Below are 23628 nucleotides of genomic sequence, written 5' to 3'. Positions count from 1 at the left end.
TTATTTTTTTTTGTCTTTTATATATTATAATGATTATACTTTTTTTCTTGGTGTGAATAAAAAGGTATAATGTTCTTATGAATTAAATCTCTATATTGGTTATATATATATGAATACATTATGATTACAATTGAAGGCTGAAAAAATATGACAACAAAATGTTTTTATTCTTGGATGACAAATATTGAGGACATAAGAAAAGACAAATATAATAAATATATATATATAATAATTATAAATATGATATAATATGTATATATTTTAGCGTTTATAAAAATTTGTGTATATTATAAAAAGACAAGAGTTAGTTTTATTTTATAAAGTCCATAAAAATAATATAAGAAAAAAAAAAAAAAATTAGGATTGATGGTATATATATATATATATGTACAGTTCTTAATAATAAGAAAAATTTATAATATAATTAAAAATAATATAAGAATATGTTGCTAAGAAAAAATATAAATCATAATAATTAAGTATATATATATTTATTTATTTATTTGTCATAATAATTTGAACTTGTCCAATTGTTATAAGCACAAAGCCTGATTGGTGAATATTACATATTAGACATAAAAAAAAAAAAAAAAAAAAATAATAAAATATAAATAAATATAAACATATTATTTTAATTTATTTTTTTATTTATTTTAATTATTTTTAAGTAGGAATACAGAAAATATATAAATATATTTGAAGTATAATATTTTTTTATATTAATAATTACAAATTGAAAAGAAATAATTCGAAAAAAAAAAAAAAAAGAAAAAAAAAAAAAAAAAAAAAAAAAAAAAAAAAAAAAAAGAAAAAAAAAAAAAAAAAAAAAAAAAAAAAAAAAAAAAAAGAAAAAAAAAAAAAAAAAAAAAAAAAAAAAAAAAAAAAAATAAAAAAAAAAAAAAAAAAAAAAAAAAAAAAAAAGAAAAAAAAAATAAAAAAAAAAAAAAAAAAAAAAAAAAAACTATTATATATAAGAATATATATTAATTATGCGCATGATCCTAGAAGGCCATATATTTTTTTTTTTTTTAATTTTAAGGGAATAAGGATTGATACCATGTATTAACACATAAAACAATATCGTAACTTTATTGTCTTACATATATATATATTTATTTATATTTGTCTTTTCTTATGTCCTCATATTTGTCATCCAAGAATAAAAACAATTTGTTGTCATATTTTTTCAGCCTTCAATTGTATCATATGTATCATATATATATAACAATATAGAGTTTATTCATAAGAACATTATACCTTTTTTTTATCACACCAAGAAAAAAAGTATAATCATTATAATATATAAAAGACCAAAAAAAATAAAAAAATTATATGATATAATATCATTGAATATATGACATACCGTTTGGAAGACAATAATATAAATAAATAAATAAATATATACATATATATATATATATATGTGTATCAATGTTTATATAAACCATCCTTACCATGTTGATACATGAAAACAAAACATGCAATCCTGATGCTATAAAATATTTACGAATCGATTATGAGCCCAACATTTTTTCACCTCAATATATATGTCAAAAAAAATACATACATAAGGAAAAGGATGAAATATTTAAAAAAGAAAAAGCTATAACATATAAAAATTATGATCCTAAATATTATAGTAATGATATAAAAAAAAAGGGTAATATTAAAACATATAAAAGTAATGATATTTATAAAAATGTAGATAATAACCAGAATTATTTATATAAAGAAAAAAAAATTATTAATAAAAAAAAATGTACAAATAAAAATGATGAGATGGGAAGAAATAAAAAAACATACATGTTATCAAAAAAGGTTGATAATACAAATGAAACAAAAAAAAAAGAAAAAATGCCTTTTAAAAAATATGCAACAGAAAAGTTAATACTAATTAAACATAACAAAAAAGATATAAAAAAAGAATGTGTCCAAAAAAAAAATATCAAAGTAGGAAATAAAAATAATAATATGAACATAAAAAAAAATAATGAACTCCAATCTAGATTTATAATAAACAATAAGACAGAAAATTTGTTTTTCAAAAAGGAAAAAGTAATAATTAGTCAAAAAATAAAAGAACAAAAACAAAAAAAAATCAAAATCAAAATCAAAAACATCGAAATTTTAAATAATTCTTCTTATCTTAAGAAAGGTACAAAAAAAAAACATATCATACAAACAAAACAACATTGTAATAATGAAAAAACAAAAGATATATCATATGGAGAAATAAACAAAAAAGATAAATTAAAAAAAAAGCGTATTATCAAAGAACAAGAAAATCTAAATAATAATTATACATTCAACAACAAAAAAGAAATAATAAAAACTAATAATATATCAAGAATAAAAAGTAATCAAAATATTGATAACAAAAATAAATATGAAAAAAGTTATATATAATGATTTTATAGAATTATATCCTATAACAAATATAAAAGAAAAAACAAAAATTAATAACACCCTTAATAATACAGAAAAGACAAAAAAATATCAAGCCCTCAAAAATAATATTAAAAAAATTAAGGCACAAATAAATAAGCAAAATGATATTTATAAAAATATATTCATATGTGAACAAATTAATAAGAATAATCAAACGTCTAAATATATAAATAAAAAAGTTACGGTTAAAAATAAAAATATAATAAATAATATGAATGATAAAATAAAATATCCTATACTAACACAATATAATAAAGCTACATTAAAAACAAATAATATGTCTAATCATAATGAATATATTAATGAAGACAAACTCAAAAAAAATAATAATTTATCAACAACAAAAAAAAAATATAATAATATAAATGTAAATGTAAATAAAATAAAAAATAAAGAGGTTAATACACATAAAAGCCATCTCATTGAAGAGCCTCATATTATAAAGAGCCAAGAAAGTATATTATACGATTTAATAAATAAAAAAAAAAACAAAGTGAAAATAAAAAAATTCTTACAAAATTCAGACAATCAAAACAATATAAATGATTTAACAATTCAAGAAGAAAAAAAAAAAAAAATTAAAAAATCACTCAAGAGAAAATTTATACATTTGAATATATCTTCATTAAATGATATTAAAATAAAATCATATAAAAATAACAGTCAAGATAAAGATTATAATAATAATATCTTTAATGTACTATTAAAAAAAAGAAAAATTCAAACAAATAAACCTAATGAAACAATCAATATAATAAAAAAAGACAACTGCAACATAAAATATATAATACAACAAAAAAATCAAAGTAATACATATAAAAATTATTCACACAAAAATATTAATATAAATGTAAAAAATAAAGAAAATGGTAATCATATGATCTATGATCATTATAATATTTTATGTAATCAAAACTTAAAAAAAAATAATATTTTATATTCAGAAAGTATAAATCATAAGCAAGAAACAAAATGTCATAATATCTCAGACACATATCAAGTTTATAAAAAAGATAATCAAAACAGAAACGTATGTATAAAGTATAAAAATATATATACATATAATGACAAAAAAGGAAAAAACTTATTATTACATTTAAATAATGATGATGAAGAAATATATAAGAAAAACATTAACATGAATAAATATAAAAATGGTGATTGTTCAGCATATCAAAAAAAAAAACAACACGATGACATGACCACTAGAATTAAAAATAATTCTAATTATATAATTACATCAGATAAAAATATTAAAGCAGATCAGAAGAATTTAAAAAGTTTGAACTTTTATAAACAAATACAAAATGTAAATAATCAACTATCATATAATATGGTTTCAAATATAAAAACCAATATTTCAAATATATATGAAAAGAATAAAACATATAATACACACATAAATAATTACAATGAGTATAATAAAATAGATCCATTATTCTTTAATATTATTGAACAACCAAATGATCTAGAAAAAAAAAAAAAAAATCACTTCTCCAATATAAATAAATATAGAAATTTATATAACCATATACACATTAATATGAATAACAATAAAATAGAAGATAAAAATATAAAGGAAAAAAAAAAATTATATTATAAAATGTTGTCAGAGCAACATAAGGGTATTAAAAATGAATTCATCGAATTGAAACCAAAAGATCAAAATAAAAATAAAATTAATCAAATTAATAAGGATAAAAAAAAATATATATATACACCAATAAAAAAAAGAATACAAAAAAAATATATTTATATATATGACAAAAAAAAAATAATAAACAAAAAACATCAGTCTATTATTATAATAGTAAATAAATTTAAAATTAAAGAAAATAAATTTTTATTATTTTTAAACAAAATGAAGTTAAATAAATATACACCCAAGGTAAAGAATCATATAGACATTCAAAATAATAATATTTTAAATAAAAAATATTCATATATTTCATGTATAGAATATAATAAATATATTTTGTATATAAAAAAAATGTACTTATATTTTTTAATTCTTTTAATAAGAAGGAATAAAATGGAAGAATACAAAAAAAGTTTAAATAATTCTATTAGTATAAAAAAAAAATATAATAATAATTTAATTATTAATATATATAATAGACCGATAAATGTAATAAAACATATGGTGCTATATAAAATATACATATTTATGTTCATATATATAATACAAATAATATATATAAACAAAAAAAAAATTACATATATATATAAAACAAAAAAAGAGACTATCACAAATTATATTCTATATAAATCTATAATATATAATAGTTATAATAAAAAAATTCAAAAGAAGAAAAAAAAAATTAATATCAATATAATAGAAGACAATAAAATAAATCATATTATAATTCAAAATAAAAATATTATGATAGACAAGAGAATGTATATTAATATATACATAATTAAATACAATAATATAAACAAAATATATATTATCATTATAAAAAAAAATATATTATTTCTACAAATTATATTTATTAATATATATAATATATATTATAAAAAGTATTATATATATATTATAAGAATAAATATAATGTACTTCCACAGAATAAATAAATCTCTTAAAAGTAATAATCAGATTAGGTGTTATCAATATGGAGACATAAAATGTGATATTAAAAAAGGAAAGAGAAAAGAAAGGAAAGACAAAATATATATATATTATATATATCATATATATTATATATATCATATATATTGTATATATTGTATATATTATATATATGGTTTATATTATATATATTTTATATATTTATATAATTTTTATATTATAAATCATCCACTTTTCTTTTTATATAACCAAGATGCAGTATTACATTATAAACACACATATAATATTTTCAAAAACAGAATTGATAGACATCTGAATATAGTTCTTATATATAATAAAGGACTTATAAATTCTTTTTTTTTAATATATATTCAAAATAAAAAAAAAACAATTCACATATTCAGGACTATCAATTTTATTTGTACATATGGTGACTTATATAAAAAAATTAGTTATATGAATTACAAAATATTTTATCAAATATCAATAGAAAGAAAAAATTGTAAAAACATAAGAAACATAAAAAATATATGTTCATATAACAATCAGGTATTTTATAACATATTATACTTAAAACAAATAAAGAAAGATAAAGAATATATCAAAAATATAAATACATATAAAATATACAAACAAAAAAAAAGTATTCAAAAAAAAAAAAAAATTTATAAGGGAAAAAATATATATAACCATACACACACAAACATACAAACTAGATGTAGAAAAGATGATATAAAAAATAATGTGAATAAAAGGTTTGAAGAAATAAAAAAATATATTTCCTTTTTTATTACAAGAACAAATCTTGGACATATTCAAAAATATATATATTATAATATTATGAATCATAATAATATATTAAGAACAAAAAAAATAAAATATTTTATAAGAAAAAATAAAAATATGAAACAACATACAAAAAAAAAAAATAATAAAAAAAAAAATATAGACAAAAATGTATATCAAAATATATATGACAATATATATCAAAATATATATGACAATATATATCAAAATATATATCACAATATATATCAAAATATATATAACAATATATATCATAATATATATCATAATATATATAACAATATATATCAAAATCTTAATAAACAAATTAATAATAAGATTAAAAATTATATCAATAAAGTTACAAATAAGACAATAAAAAAAAGGATTAAAAAAATTATAAATAAAAGAATACATAACCAGCTGAATAAAAAAATTAAAAAGATCTTCAACAAAATAATAAATAATATAACAAATAAGACAATAAATAAAACTCTACATAAAAATATAAATAATATATTATATAAGAAAATAAAAAACAAAATTATTAATAAAAATGTAAATAATACAATAAATAAAATGCTATATAAAAATATAAATAATAATATATTATATAAACACATAAACAATATAAACAACAATGTTATAAATAATCATATAAATAAGACAACAAACAAAATAATCAATCATAATATCGTAAAAGAAACAACAACATCTACAATAAATGGTACAACATATGAACACCTACAACATGATATTTCTATAATAAAAAAAGATATCAAAAAAATAATGAAAAAAATGAAAAAGAAGAAAAGAAAAAATAATACATATCATATGAAAAAAAAAAATATAATAAAACCAGGAGAACATAAAACAAATATAACATTAGACAACTTAATAAATACACATTTGGGATTTGAAAAAATAAAAAATATGAATCAGACATATAATAATTTAAATATAATTATAAATATAAATAATGATTTAAATAAAAATTTAAATACACCTAACCTTCAAACAACAAAATCAAATGTAACAGAATATACAAAAAATATGATAGAAAAAAAAAAAAAAAATAAGAACACTTATAAATTTAAAAATGAAATATTAAATATAGTAGACAAAAGAAACAAAAATCATTTCAATAGTATAATAATAAAATCAATCTTAAAAGAAAAGAAAAATAAAAAAAATATATATCAAAACAAACTATCATTTGAAAAATTATATATAAAAAAAAATCAGTGCACAAATGATATAACTGTAAAAAATAATAATATACAACAAGGCGAACAAATATATAATATATTAAGAATGATTCTTATGAACAAAAAATTAAATAATATTAATAATAATAATATTAATCATAATAATAATATTGATAATATTGATAATATTGATAATATTGATATTTTTAAAGAGATGACAAAAACAAATCAAGAAGACTCTCAAATTATAATTATAAATAAGGAAGAAAACAAAAATAACCATCACTTCAAAACAGAAGAACACACCAAAATGATAAAATATAAATGTGATCATAATTTATTCTTAAGAATAAATAACAAAAATAAAATAATAAAAAATAATAAATCCAATTTTTCATCCTTAAGAAAAATACATAGCAATAATATAAAAAACATACAATGCGATAATATCAAGATAAAAAAGAAAAAAATAAGTATGGAAAAAATATTTCTTAAAAAATATAACAAATATATCAAAACACAAAAAAAAAAAAACAAAATTAAAATGAATTGTAAAAATGAGATATTTTCCAAATTAAATAACCTAAAAATCTTTAAAAAAAAGGAAAAACTCAATAATATTATTAAGGATATCTTAACACATGAAAAAAATATTAAAAAAAAAATAAAACAAATATTAAACAAAGAAATTGTAAATAAAATGGTAAATAATCATATAAAAAAAAATAATAATAATGAAAAAAAAATGATTCATAAATATTTATATCCTAATTTTCAAAATGATCATATACCAACAAATTGTTATGACCAAAACATAAAACATATAAATAATAATAATAATAATAATCAGAGTGTAACACAAAAACAGAACTATCAAAATAATCATCTAAACAAACAGATACAAACAAAAGAAAACATAAATAAATTTATGAATACCAAAAGAGTAACACTAAATCATAATTTAGCAATTAAAAGAGCATTTTTTAATGCTACCGAAAAAAAAATATATATTAATGATGATGTAACCGAGGATTTCTTAGCTCATGTTGATGACTATGCAAGTACTATAATAGTTGAGGGTAAAGAAAAAAAATTTAAATTTGATCAGTTCTCTAGAGATGCAGATGATATATCGAATTTTTTTAGTTTATCCTAACAAAAAAAAATAAAATTAAAATAATAAATAAATATAAATATAAAGAAAAAGAAACAAATGAATAAATAAATATTATAAACATTAAAATACAAAAAAAAAAAAAAAAAAAAAAAAAAAAAAAAAAAAAATGTGTAAATGATACTTAAATATATACATATATATATATATATATTTATCTAATAGTAAGGATATAAATTGAAAAATACTATAATAATTTTAAAAAATAAAAAAAAAACAGAAAGAAATTAAAAGTGGGAGAGAGCAAGAGAGAAAGATACAAACCAAAATATAATGATAAAAAAAAAAAAAAAAAAAAAAAAAAAAAAAACACACATTCAGGTCATGAATTATGAACCATTTTTATATTATATATATATAATTTATAAAAAAAAATGAAATGAAACAGAAATTATCTAAATAATATGATAATATTATATCAAGTATAATTATTTATTATATATATATATATATATATATTACACACATACACACACATATATATATTAAGTACAATTAAGTATTATATGTATTATATATATTACAAATATATTATATATATATTATATCATATAATAAATAAATATATATATATATATATATATATTTATATTTATATATTTTATTGAAGAACTACTAATGTTTTCTTGAACACTTCAAATATCACGTAAAAATATGGATGTAAAAAAAACGATAATAAAATGCTCGAGCACACGAGAATTTACAAACGTGGAGAATTCCAAAAAAACTGAAGAACCTTTAAAAAGTGGTAAGGATGATTTTAGTGTTAATTTATATGATAACGAAATAAAATATAGTGATGATATGCAGACAATAATTAAGAAAGTAATAAATGAAAAGAATATACATTTTTATAAAAAGTATTCTTCTTATTTATTATATTTAAGTAATGAAAATCAAATGAATGATAGTGAAGGTGATGATAGTTATACAAATGATGAAAATACAAAAGTATTTTTTAAAATCCAATTAAATCCACAGAATATGAGTATAATATATAATATAGTAGATAAAAAAACAATTGAAAAAATATTATCTTTATGTGCAAATAAATATAAAAGAAGTAAAACATCTATTGGATATTCAAATGATAAACAAGAAAATTATAAATTGACAAATTCAATCAATCGTACTAGTTCAACTGTATTTTTATATACATTAAGAAGTAGATCAGTAATTGAAGATAATCAAATTGATGCAGAGAGTTCTATAGTATATACAAAAGATGAAAATATAATAGAATTAGAAAATACAATTTGTAATTTGGTTAAGATACCATTATGTTATTTAGAACCTCTAGCCATTGTGAAATATGAAAAAAATAATTATTTTAATTTACATCATGATGGATCTTTTAGAAGAGCTACACTTTTAATATATTTAAATGATGTTGATAAAGATGGAGAAACTATATTCCCTTGTCATAATTTATCTATTAAACCCATACAAGGTTCAGGTGTTTTCTGGTATAATAATATATCTGTAGATGATGAATATGCAATTACATATTGTATTAATAAAATAAATCAAATAACATATGAAGAACAAAATAATAAATATAATCATATTTTAGATGAAAATAATAATTCTTCGGTATTTCTAACTGATAGTGCAAAAGTATATTATCCATCAGCTTATACAAATGAAAATCAAACACCCACAACATCATTTCATAATCCATTTCAAGATGGGTTCTTCTTAAAAAATAATACAACAACAAACAAGAAATGTATAAATACAAATGAAAATTTTAATGATAACTCAAATCCAAATCATGTTCTTAAAAAGAAAAAAGATCTAGTTAATTTTCTAAACGATAAAAATAATTTACAAAAATATTCAATTGATCTAGTTTATGATGAACTAGGAAATACATATATAGCCGATATGACAATGGTGCATCAAGGAAATAGGGTAACTGAACAGTATAAATATGTTATTAATTGTTTTTTTAACGTAAATATTGTTAGAAATATATAATCATAAACATAAACATGGAGATACATATATTATATATATATGTATGTAAATTATTACTATGTAGACATATTTATATATAGTAAAAAAAAAAATATATATATAAATTACAAGACAAATAATTTGGAAAAATGAAAAACTATTCATATGTTGTAATATATGGGTAACTTAATTATTATTATTCTCCATTTATTTATCCATCTTGTTGTGGATAGGAATATAATCTGTTATTTTTAAATATATATATATATATATATATATATATATATATTTTATAATTAAATTATATAAATTTTTCACTCTTTTTTTTTTTTTTTTTTTTTTTTTTTTCATTCATTCATACTTTTTTGTTTTTTGTTTTTTGTTTTTTTTTTTCCTTTCCTTTTTCATCTTTTTTTATGTGAATTAAGAATATTTTATTCATTATTTATAATTTATTTTAATTATCCTTATTAATAATAAAATGTTCAATAATACACAAATGGCTTTATATGTTTATAAAGGGTTAGCGTTTGTTAGATTTTTAGTGTACAATCTAAAATAAAAATATATATTTATATATATATTTATATATATATATATTTTTATATATATTTTTATATATATATTTTTATATATATTTTTATATATATATATATTTTTTTTTAATTTACCGGCTTTAACATTTGGGGTTTAATATTTTGATGTAAAATGTTTTTATCAACATCTTCATCAATTTCTCCAATAAGTGTTCTACAAAGGCAAACATATAAAAATATTATATATATATATATATATATTTTTATTTATATATTTTTATTTTTATTTTTATTTTACACTGTATCTCCTCTAATTATATATACTCCCAAACTTATTTTTTCCAATGATTCTTTATATATTCTCTCATGACAATTTCCTAAAATTATATTTGTCGTCTGATCAAAGCCTTTTAATTTTCCTGTGAATATTCGGCTATCATTTGTTATTACTAATATTTCATCTGAAAAAATAAAAACATAAAAATAATATGTATTAATATACATATATATATATATATATATGTAATATTAGAACATTTCTCTTACTTTCTAAGTATGACTCAATATTTATAGAACTCATATTTAGGAAACTTATATGTTCAAACTTTTTTTATATATACAAATATATATATTTTTTTATTATACTCTTTTTTTACAAATATATTTTCTTAATACAAAAAAAAAAAAAAAAAGAAAAAAGAAAAAAAAACGAAAAAATTATATCATTAATATTAATGAATTCTTATATTATCAACTGAAATATATATATTTATATATATATTTATTTATATTTATAAATTTATTTATTTTCTTTCTTTTTTTTTTTCATTGATAATTTCAATTTAACAAAAATATTTCTCACCTTAAAAGGCATATTATATTTTTCTCAAATATATATATTATTTTCTTCAACTATATATTATTATATATATATATATATATATATTTTTTTAAGGCCTCGAAAAAATTATATATCAACTACATATAATATATATTGCACACGTCAAAATAACATACATTTTAATACATTTTTTTTTTTTTTTTATTATTTCGAAAAATTAAAAGAGTTATATTTGACTTTATTTATATTTATTATTTTTATACTACCACATTTTTAAAATAAAATTTCTTTTTATCAACATGTTATAATAAATAAATAAATAAATATATATATATATATATATTATATTTATGTATGCTTTATTCATTCCGTACATGTCACATTTCTGCTATGTTACCAAGATTTCAAAAAAAAAAAAAAAAAAAAAAAAACATAAATTTAATATGAATTTTTGTATACAATTTACGAATGCTCCAATATTATTTTTAAATAATGACTGACTACATGTCATATCATATGTATAATAATTTTAAAAAAAAGTTTGGTCTTTAATTAAAATATATATTTAAAATTTTGTCACATATATGAGTATATAAAAAAATGAATTAGTTAAAAATTATATGGATAAATTCAAAAAAAATAAAATAAAATAAAATACAATGAAATAAAATTAATTATTTAAAATATAAATAAATATATATATATATATCATGTATATCTTGGGCTTTTTTAAAAATCCCTAGGATTTAACAAAATATTTGAATTAGATGGAAAATAAGTTACATTTTTTGATTTACTTAAATTTTCAGCAATTTCTCTAGCAGCTTCTAATTTCCTTATTTCTATTAAGCTTTTACCATACTCTTTAACAGCTGATGAAATTAATTTTGCTGCTTCTGCTTCCCCTTGTGCTTTAATAACAGCAGCAATTTTTTCTTGTTCAGTTTTTGCTACAATAAATTTTACTCTTTCACTTTCTTGTTGCGCAACTTGTTTATCTTCAATAGCCTTAGCAAATTCTTTACCATAGCTTAAATGTGTAATAGCTACATCATCAAGTAATATATTAAAATGTTTAGCTCTTGCTGTTATACTTTCTCTTATTTCTTTTGATATCTTGTCTCTTTGTGTTAATAAAGATTCAGCATTATATTTTGCAACAACAGCTTTAAGTACTTCATTTCCAATCGAAGGTAAAACTCTCTCATCATAATCAGGTCCTAGAGTACTATGTAAATAAGGTAAATGTTGTGTATGAGGTCTAAATAATAATCTTAAACTTATTGTTACAATTTGCAAATCTCGAGTACCTGTTGTCGTATTTATTACTTTAGGTTTCATTTTTATATCATATATATATGGTGTTTGAAACCAAGGCACATAAAAATGACTACCCTCACCAAAAGTATTTTCACTCACACCTCCAAAACGATTAAACATCACACATCTTTCACCTCCATCTACATCATATATAAATGTATATGGAATTAAACTAAGACCCCCTGCCACAACACTTAATTTACCTATAGAAGATAATATTCTCTCCATCGATAAAAAAAAAAAAATTGAACTCAATCAAACTATAAGTCCTCAAGGATATCAAACATATAAATATGTAATAAATAATATATATATATATATATATATATATATATATATATTATAATGTTTTCTTTTTTTTTCTTTTTGATCAATTGTATACAACGTTATATATATGCCTACTCAAATAATTCTTAAAAAAAAAAAAATATACATAAATATATATATTTTTTGATACATTAAATATATTCCTTTATTTTAGTATAAAATTCAAATACTTATCTATATATTTTAATGTTACTATATCTACAAAATTATAATTATCATAAAAATTATATAATATATATATATATATATATTAACTTATAAATCATTCAAAATTAAATTAATAAAAAAGTTAAACGTTTTTACACAAAGTGCAAAAAAAAAAAAAAAATTCAAATCAAATAATGTAATATATATATATATATATATATATATATATATATATAATATATATATTTATTCGAAAAAAAAAAAAAAAAAAAAAAAAAAAAAAAAAAAATTAAAGATGATAACATTTGAATATTATTATCCATCAACAGGTGCAAATATATAAGTATAAAAATTAAGAATATGCATAAATATATATATATATATATATATATATATAATAACATCATAATATATATAAAATAAAAATTTTCATTATATGTAATAATATTTTATTCCCCACATATATTCTTTATATATTAAAAACAAATTAATTATTCCTTTTGATTCATAGGGTTTTCAGCTGATTTTTTAAACTAAAAAAATAAAAATTATAAAAATTTAAATAAATATATATAAATATATATATATATATATATAATAATTTCATTTAATAAGCATATTTCTATTCCTTTTTTTTTTTTTTTTTTTTTATATATAATTTTACCTGCTTCCATAACATTTGTTTATACTGAGATAACTTCAAGCCCTTATGTTCTTCTTTAATAATTGGTAAATTTTCTTCTTCAAATTTTTTATAGGCCTAATAAATAAACGAACAATATATATATATATATATATATAATTATTATTTTTATATTTGATTATTCTGTTTAGCACATATTTTTAAAACTAATATATTTATATATTTACATATTTATATATTATTATACATTTTTATTTTAACTTACAGCTTTAACACTTTTTGTTTTTTCAAAGGACACATTTTCTAAAGCTGATATGACATTATCAATTCCAGTAGCTACAAAATAAAATAAGAACATATATATTTTTATATTCATTGTATATATAATAGTATAAAAAAAAATGTTATGATCTTTTTCATTAATTTTTTTTTTTTTTACCGTATATATATTCGTCGTAATTATTTTGTTCGTTTCTACGTATGTGATTTATATTCTCTTCTAATTCCATTTCATGTACATTTAAATTTTCCTTCAAAAAAAAAAAAAAAAAAGAAACATTAACATGAACAAAAACATAATTATAAACATATATACAAGAACATTTTTAAAAAACCAATTTCTTCAAGTACCTTTTTCTTTTTTTCTTCTTGAAGTTCCTTCTTTTTCTCTTCAATTAATTTTTGAAGAATTTCAGATTGCGTGACCTTTTTATTTGTAGATTTCTAAAAAGAGGATAAAATTATATGAACACACAATATAACAATATCTTATGATATATATATATATACACATATATATATTTATATATTTATAATTACACTCTCTTTATTTGATTTTATGGATTTTTCTTCTTCTCCATATAGAGCCTTTAATTCTTTCTTCCTATCCAATTTTTGTTGCCTCTTATTTTCAGCCTCCATCTTAAAAAAAAAAAAAAAAAAAAAAAAAAAAATATATATATATATATAAATATATATATATTTTTTTTTTTTTTTTATATTATTATTATATGGATTATTATACACTTTCATTGTGCTTGTCATATTGTTGCTCTAAAACATTTTATAAAATATCAATCATACTATTTTATATATATTTATTACCTTTCTTTGCATTTTTGCCTGAACCTTTTTATCATCATCTCTCCAGTATTCTTCTAATTTTTTTTCTTCTAATTCTTTTTGCTTTTTGTCTTTATCTAATTTTTTCCTCATACGAGCTTCTATAGCTCTCGTATTACCTGCACCCCATTGAGGCATCGTTTATTACAATATTTTATGAAATTAAAAAATAAGAAATATAATAAATATATATAAATATAAATATATATATATATATATATATATATATATATATATATATATTTATACTTATATTTTATTTCTTATTGTTACAATTCCTTTATATACATATATAATAATAAATATTTCTATTTTAATTATCTTTAATCAATTATATTTTATTAGATATTATAATTTTTTATCTTCATATATCTTATTTCAAATTTGTTAATATATATTAAAGTATGTTATTAAAATGATTATATATATATATAATATATCTTTTATTTTACTGTTGTTTATATTATTATGACACTTTATGAAATAATCGTTATGGACATATCTTTATGACATTTAATATTCATACAATAAATATCCATTGAATATCATTATCAATGTAATTTTTTTTTTTTTTTTTTTTTTTTTTTACATTCATTAAAATTATTCATATATAAATTCTACATATGACATCTTCTTTTTCTTTATATAAATAATTCAACTTTTAAGATGTTACTAAAAAAAAAGTCATTTTTTCTTTATTAATAAATTCATGACAATATTTTTAAATATATATTATTATATATATGTATATATATATTTTACATGTGATAATTTTTTATATTATTATATAAATAAAATATATATATATATATAAATATATACATTACAATATGCATATATATATATATATATATTTTTAATTTTAATGTATTTCAAAAACGGTTCGTCCCCAACTCAGGATTATTATTTTTTTTTTTTTATAACAAATATAAAAAAGAAAAAAAATTAAAAAAAAAAATATATACATAAATATAATATTTATGTAATAATAAAGGAATAGTTTATAAACCTTTGTAATATATATATATATATTTATATATTTAAAAATTAAAAAATTTTTTAAGTTCATATGAAAAAAAAAAATACTAGAGATTACATTATTATATAAAAAATATATACATATTATAAAATGTCATAAATTGATATATATGTTAATAATAATTATATGGGTACACGTAATAACAAAAATAACAAAATTTATTTATATTATATGATATTATGATATATTAATATATATTGTAACAAAAAAAAATAATAAATATTTTATTTTTTATCATATAAAAAATTATGCACTTTTAAAATAAAGTCCTACACATATATATATATATATATATATTTATATATATTTTTCCTTTCATATGACTATTATTTGAATATCCTTTGAAGCAAATACATTAACATTATTTTTTACTTTTGTTTTTCTTTTTATTAAAATATTAGGTAGTGTTATATGTCCATATGTAAGAGGTATGAAAGACCAATCTATATGTAAGGTCTGATATGGTAACAGAATATTTTTCATACTTCGAATTCCTGATATGATATATTTTTTTTGTGAAACATTATTTAATATATTATTCATTTGTAAATCATTTCTTGTGACATCAACATTTTCATCATCCAAAAGATATTCATCTTGGTTTATTAAATTTTCCATGTTGTATGAAGAATAAGATGATGAAGATGAAGTATAATCATATGATGATGATTCATAATCAGGAATATTAAAAAGAGTATTATTTATGTTGGCATTATATATATTATCATGATTTATATTATCATAATTTGTATTATCATTTTTTATATTATCATTTTTTATATTATCATTATTTTTATTTATTTCATTAAATTCATATATTTTTTTTTCATCATATTTATTAATAATCATTTGACTTTTTCTTTTTACCTCATTTTGGCTAGCTAATTTTTTTTTTTTTTTTTTTTTTACTTTTTCTTTTGGTAAGTCATATAAAAATATAATAATCTCCTCAGTTATATTTGTCTGATTTGTTATAACAGCTTGGATAGTAAATAATTCATTACATTTTACAATTTTTGAATATATTAAATCTATTTTTATTTTACTTTTCTTATGTTCGTTTTGTAAATTCATTTTATTATTTATATTTTCTATATAATCTTCATATGGTAACTTAATCAAATTTGTAAAAATTAATTTCTTAAATATTATATTAAAAGGAAAAAAAAAACTTTCATAATTTAATTGATATTTAATATTCAAATATTTTTTATTAGTTCTAAGAAAATCACAATAAGTATTTTTATATTCCATTTTTATAATATTATCTATTCTTATATTTTCAATATCAACAAGTTCAATTCTATTTATATTATTATTATGTATATATAAATAATATGATATGAAAAAAAACAAATCTTTATCTATTAAATCATTATATATATTCTCTTTAATAGTTTCATTATTATGTGATATAATTTCTTCTTCTATATTATTTTCTTTATCATTATGAATCAAATAATTCTCTTCATCATCCTTTCTCAAATTCATTCTTGTCATCATTGTTATTAGAGAAGGCTCCACAAAATAATTAAGATTATATTTCAACTCATCCTTAAAATAAATATTTTTGAAAAGAAATTCAAAACTTATTTTAACATTTTTTAATTCTCTCGGTCTTATAATGAATGGTATACATAATAATTTTTCTTTCTCATCTTTATAAAATGAAAATAAAGTATTACTTATATAACCATTAGGATGATTTATATTATCATTATAACCAATTTTGTTTTCATACTTTTCATCTTTTGTATTTCTTTTTTTCATCATTTTTTTATTTTTCCTTTGTTCATATAACATATAACAGTTATTATTAAAATTACTACGACCGTATATTTTTTTCACACATGATTTTTTTATATTATTCTTCATTTTTTTATCTCCTTTAATTTCAAAAAAAAATATATTCTCATCAAACAAAGTTTCCTTTTCATCATCCATATTGTTGTTTATATTTTTATGTATAATTTTGTAAAAGTTCTCACTAATTTGTAATTCCTCTTTGGTATTAAAATAATTGTTATTATAGTTATTATTATTATTATTATTGATATTATTGATATTATTCATATTATTCATATTATTATTATTATCATCACTATATGAATTATATTCTTCCGTATCACTACTTATACTACTATCACAATCTGATATTTCCTCCGTTTGATTATCATCATCCATGTAAATATAATTTTTTTTAATTTTTTCCATATTATATTTTTCTTTTTTTTCATTATTTAAAACAGTTTCATTGCCATTATTATACCATTTATATATATCTTTACTTCCTCTTAATGTTATATTCTGTCTGTTTTTAATTTTATGGATATTTATCACGTTTTCCTCATTGCTCAATAAATAAAAGTCAACATGATCAATATCATCTATGATATAAGAAAAATTTAACTCGAAATTTTTAATATAAGTTGAATACTTAATAAATATATATGATATATTATATTCATTCAAATATAATTTATCATTTCTTGAATATATATAATAATTAATATATTTCAATAATGACATTTTATATAAATATTTATCCTTATTATAAATTATTTTATTCTCATATTTATTCATATATATTCCATCCTTTAACTTATAATAATCAAATTTATTTTTTGTTAAGCAATTCATATTTTTTATTGGGAAGATTTTTTTTTCTTCATCCAAGCTATTTATATTAAGTATGTTATGTGTAGGAATAAAAGAATATTTATCATCAGATTGTTTTATTTCTTTCTCATAATTTATCATATTATTATTATTATTACTATCATTGGTGTTTTCCTTGCATGATCCATCATACACACTATTAACATCAACATTGTGAACACCCAAACTGTCGTCATATTCATTTTTAGTCCCCACATTTTGATTCTCAGCATTATATAATTCCATGTACTTCCTCTTACAATGATAAACAGATATTTTATCAATACGAATTCTTATAATTTGATTAAATATAAAAAGATATAAGTCCACATAATCAATATTCATTTCATTCTTCCATTCTGAAATAATAAAACTTACAACACTTTTTTTTTTTTTTCTATTCATAAATTTACATACATAAGAATCATTATTTTGTATATTATCATTTATATTTTTATTCTTAACATTCTGTATATCCAAATTAAGTTTATCAATCATATCCTCTTCATTTGTATTAATACAAAAGAAAAAAGTTCTATCTTCAAATGTCTCATCAATTTGGTAGGTAAAATATTTTTTATCATCATTTATTGAAATTACAAAAAAAGGCAAATATATAAAATTATTATGACCATGTTCATTTAAAAATATATCCTTTATTTCAAAAAAAACATACAAATTATTACTATTACTATTACTATTACTATTACTATTACTATTACTATTACTATTATTATCAAAAAATATATAAAACATATCTACATTTATATTACAAAGTGATAAATTAATATCCTTATTCATATATAAATTATAATTCACCATATCAAAATAATTACTCAAAAATTTTATAAAATCTTCTCTCTCATTATTTTTCTTATTCTTAATTAATATATTCAAGTAAACAAAACATATCTCAACAAATAATGTTTCATATTCTTTCTTATCCACATTAAAAAATTCCAACTCCTTCTTATCATCCTCCACATCTACTTTTATATTCTCATGATATAGCACAAAAGATAATGAATTTAAAAGTAAGTATACCAGTGGTTCATAAGCGACACTATTCCTAAAGGTAAAAGTATAAATAAATAAATATATATATATAATATATATTTATATATATATATATAATATATATTTATATATATATATATATATATATTTTTTTTTTTTTTTTTTTTTTTTTTATGCTACCTTTCTCTTATATATTCTATATCCAACTTCAACCTCCTCAGACTACACAAGAATTCACCCTTGTCATATTTCTCTTCCTTTAAATATTTCACATCCAACCAGTTTAATATAAAATCATCTTTCTGGTGTGTAAAAAATTGTAAAAGTAAGAAGACACAAAATAAATATTTTTTCTGCTCATAATATATAGTACATAAAAAATATAAAATAATTAATGATAAACTATTTATTTGATTTATCTTTATTATACGATATAATTCAATCAAAAAATTTAATATAAAATCATATAAAAATGAAATACTATCCATTTTAAAATATATGATATAAGAATGTGGGAAATTCTCTATAAGGTTGTCCTTTTTTTTAACAGCTTTTATTTTGTTATATATAAAAAAACAACAATATATACCATAGAGTACTATATCTTGTATATATATTTGAAAATTTTTAATAATTCGATAAAAATAAAAATACACACAAGAAAGTAAATTATAATATAAATATTCTTTTAATATCTTATTATATAATAATAATAAGATGTCTAAATTCTTTTCTTTTAATTTATTTATATATGATAATAATAATAATTTTTCTTCATCATCACTATAACAAAAATTATTACTATTATTACTACTATTAATATTAATATTATTATCATTTTTTTTTTTGTATTTTATTTGATTTACAAAAAATTTATTTTCTTTCTTATCATTATATTTATTAAATATATTAAAAAATTCTTGAACCATTTGATTTTCCTCATTTGTCATAGTTTGATTCTCCATTAATGTTAATTGTATTATCTTATTATGAGTATATATATGATGTATACCTTTCTTTATGTCTTTAAAATACAAATATATATATATCATACGTATACTTACACAATTAAAAAATATAACATAATTAAAATATTGTAATACATCTGAAAAAATATTATTACCAATATGTTCATAAAATACTTTACATATATTTACATATATTTTCATACTCTCATCATATTTTTCTAACATTTCTAATATATATGCTTTTTTAAAATTATATTTAAAAAATGATAATAAATTTATATTACTTTTCCTTTCATAATTTATTATATATTGTTTAAAAAAACTAGTAACACAATCTTTTAGTAAATTATCTAATTTTTTTATTTTATTATGTATTTCTTTTAAACCCAATGTAATAAATATAGCACTAATATTCTCACAATTCAACTTACTTATATGTTTAATATAATCTTCTGTATTTTTTGTATTCTCTGGTAGTATAACTAATAAAATTATCTTACAAACCTTTTTCCGTTTCAATATTATTTTATTAATTTCTTCAATTCGATTTAATAATTCTTTGTTTATTTTATTCATATATTCTTCATTCTGTACATAACATAATTTATTATCATCCATATTAAGACCCTCACATGAATTATTCATATTATTAAAGCTATTGGGGTTACTATAATTATTTATATTATCATAATTATTTATATCACCCATGTTGTATATCCCTTCATTTATAATACCTTCCTTATCAATATAATAACTACTACCTCTCCTTTCTTTATTCATATTTTCATTTTCAATAGTATCTTTTGAATTAGACTGTATCTTATGTTGACTATATATATGTTGCCAGTCAACACATAAAATTATAACAGATGATACCACTTTTATTTTTTTTAACCATAAGGATAATATTCCTTTTTCCTCATCTTTAATATTATCATTTGGTATATTATTAATTTTGATAATATCATTATAATTATAATTATTTATTATTATATTCTTATCGGTCATATTATTCTCAAGATTTTTTATTATAACATCTTTTATATTATCATGAACGATAACGCTCACATTTATATTTGCTCTATTGTATATTTCTTCTTGATACAGGTCCATCTTATAGCAATTTTTTTTATACTTTAAAATAAAATAAAAAATAAAACAATAATATAAATAAATATAAATATAATAATATATATATATATATATATATATATAATATCCTTTGTGAGCTATATAATGACTCACATATATATTATATATTTATTTATTTTTAGTGACAAGGTTAAACCTTTAACCTTTATTATATACGCCTATTTTCTAATAATTTCTTTCCTTTCCAATTTTATTTTTATATAACTTATTAGTTGACACATAATTTTTATATTTATAAAAACATTTCATATCTTCATATTTTCAAAAACATTCTAAATCTAACTTTTAAGATTGAAACATGAAATTAAAAGGTACATTTATATATATAATATTATATATATTAATGAAGATATCATGTTATTTTTTTATATATAATATGAAAAAAACATACACATAATTATTTTTTCTTATTATAAATAAATTAATATAAATATATATATAAATATACATATATTATTATTATTTTATTTTTTTTTATTTTTTCATGTATCAACTTATTTATAGTTAATATTTCATATTTATCTTTATTTTCTTATAATATTCTGGAAAGGAAAAATATCATTCAGCATATTTTCTACATAAATATAAAAATAAACAAAACAAAAATTAATATATTAAAATATATATATTATGAGGAAAATTATAAGAAAAAAAAAAAAAAAAAAAAAAAAAATACGTTATTGTTATTATATGTATATATTTCATCCGATAATATAATATAAATAGGAATTTGGTATATAATATAACCCGTAAAGAGAGAAAAAAAAAAAAAAAAAAAAAAAAAAAAAAAAAAAAAAAAACCTTATAATAATATTAAAGATATAAATTGAATTCAGAACAATTTTTCATTTATATTATAAAAATTATGTAATATAAGAAATATCATTTATAATATACATTTTGAATTGTTGTAATATATATATTATATATATATTTATTTATTTATATAAGGAAATATATATAATTTTAAATTTTATAATATATAATATAAATTCTTATATATATTTCTGTCTCCTTAATCTTAACATGATTTACAAATTTAATAACTTTTTCTTGAAACAACAAAATAATGAAATTACATAAATATGTTTAAATATATTTATATATATTTAACTTATATTTTTTTTTATTTTTTCTTATAACATTTCTTTATATTAATGAATATTCCTAAATTTTATATTATAGGTAAAGCAAAATATTTCTCTTTTATTTACCATCTTAAATATAACAACCATTTAAAATTACATATATTTTATATTTCTTTTTTTTCACCTTGGTTCTGAAATAAATAAACAACAAGAATTTTCCTTATAAACAATCAAAAAATAAAATAAAATAAAATAAAATAAATATATATATATATATATATATATATTGTCAATATTAAAGATATATATGTACGATATATATTTTTATAAAACCTCCCAAATTTTTTTGCTATATCAACGTAAACGTATACATACATATATATATATATATATATATATTATTTTTTCGATAAAATCTCTTTATAAATTTAATATATATATTTTTTTTTAATATGAAAAAAAAAAATACACATTTTATGAAAAAACTGTCAACACCCGCACACATATACATAATAACATAAAAAAAAAAAAAAAAAAAAAAAAAAAAAGTGGCACTTTGCATATACAAAGTTACCAATGTCAAAGGTGTTACAAAAACATTCATTTGATACATAAAAAAAAAA

At 16.9% G+C, this 23628-nt stretch overlaps 6 protein-coding genes across 6 annotated transcripts; 2 read left to right on the top strand and 4 right to left on the bottom strand.

Moving 5' to 3' along the window:
* Positions 1 to 1455: 1455 nt before the first annotated feature.
* On the top strand, positions 1456 to 8170 carry PADL01_0828700 (conserved Plasmodium protein, unknown function; the record flags this gene model as incomplete). The annotated part of the gene is given in 2 exon segments (XM_028681642.1): positions 1456 to 2397; positions 2414 to 8170. The coding sequence occupies 2 exon segments, from the start codon at positions 1456 to 1458 to the stop codon at positions 8168 to 8170; spliced, it is 6699 nt and encodes a 2232-aa protein (XP_028538000.1).
* A 672-nt stretch (positions 8171 to 8842) lies between these two features.
* On the top strand, positions 8843 to 10168 carry PADL01_0828600 (prolyl 4-hydroxylase subunit alpha, putative; the record flags this gene model as incomplete). The annotated part of the gene is made up of 1 exon (XM_028681641.1): positions 8843 to 10168. The coding sequence occupies one exon, from the start codon at positions 8843 to 8845 to the stop codon at positions 10166 to 10168; it is 1326 nt and encodes a 441-aa protein (XP_028537999.1).
* A 520-nt stretch (positions 10169 to 10688) lies between these two features.
* On the bottom strand, positions 10689 to 11263 carry PADL01_0828500 (U6 snRNA-associated Sm-like protein LSm8, putative; the record flags this gene model as incomplete). Its single annotated transcript, XM_028681640.1, has 4 exons — positions 10689 to 10700; positions 10819 to 10897; positions 10982 to 11144; positions 11230 to 11263. The coding sequence occupies 4 exons, from the start codon at positions 11261 to 11263 to the stop codon at positions 10689 to 10691; spliced, it is 288 nt and encodes a 95-aa protein (XP_028537998.1).
* Positions 11264 to 12253: 990 nt separating this feature from the next.
* Positions 12254 to 13072, bottom strand: PADL01_0828400 (prohibitin, putative; the record flags this gene model as incomplete). The annotated part of the gene is made up of 1 exon (XM_028681639.1): positions 12254 to 13072. One exon carries the CDS (start codon positions 13070 to 13072, stop codon positions 12254 to 12256), a length of 819 nt encoding a protein of 272 aa, XP_028537997.1.
* A 737-nt stretch (positions 13073 to 13809) lies between these two features.
* On the bottom strand, positions 13810 to 15221 carry PADL01_0828300 (conserved protein, unknown function; the record flags this gene model as incomplete). The annotated part of the gene is made up of 7 exons (XM_028681638.1): positions 13810 to 13851; positions 13983 to 14078; positions 14227 to 14297; positions 14401 to 14491; positions 14592 to 14684; positions 14781 to 14882; positions 15066 to 15221. The coding sequence occupies 7 exons, from the start codon at positions 15219 to 15221 to the stop codon at positions 13810 to 13812; spliced, it is 651 nt and encodes a 216-aa protein (XP_028537996.1).
* Positions 15222 to 16437: 1216 nt separating this feature from the next.
* Positions 16438 to 21878, bottom strand: PADL01_0828200 (conserved Plasmodium membrane protein, unknown function; the record flags this gene model as incomplete). Its single annotated transcript, XM_028681637.1, has 2 exons — positions 16438 to 19849; positions 19978 to 21878. The coding sequence occupies 2 exons, from the start codon at positions 21876 to 21878 to the stop codon at positions 16438 to 16440; spliced, it is 5313 nt and encodes a 1770-aa protein (XP_028537995.1).
* Positions 21879 to 23628: the final 1750 nt, after the last annotated feature.

This window comes from Plasmodium sp. gorilla clade G2 (assembly GCF_900097015.1).
Source record: "Plasmodium sp. gorilla clade G2 genome assembly, chromosome: 8".
Taxonomy (NCBI): Eukaryota; Apicomplexa; class Aconoidasida; order Haemosporida; family Plasmodiidae; genus Plasmodium; species Plasmodium adleri (nom. inval.).
This window is presented reverse-complemented; position numbering and strand designations above follow the sequence as displayed.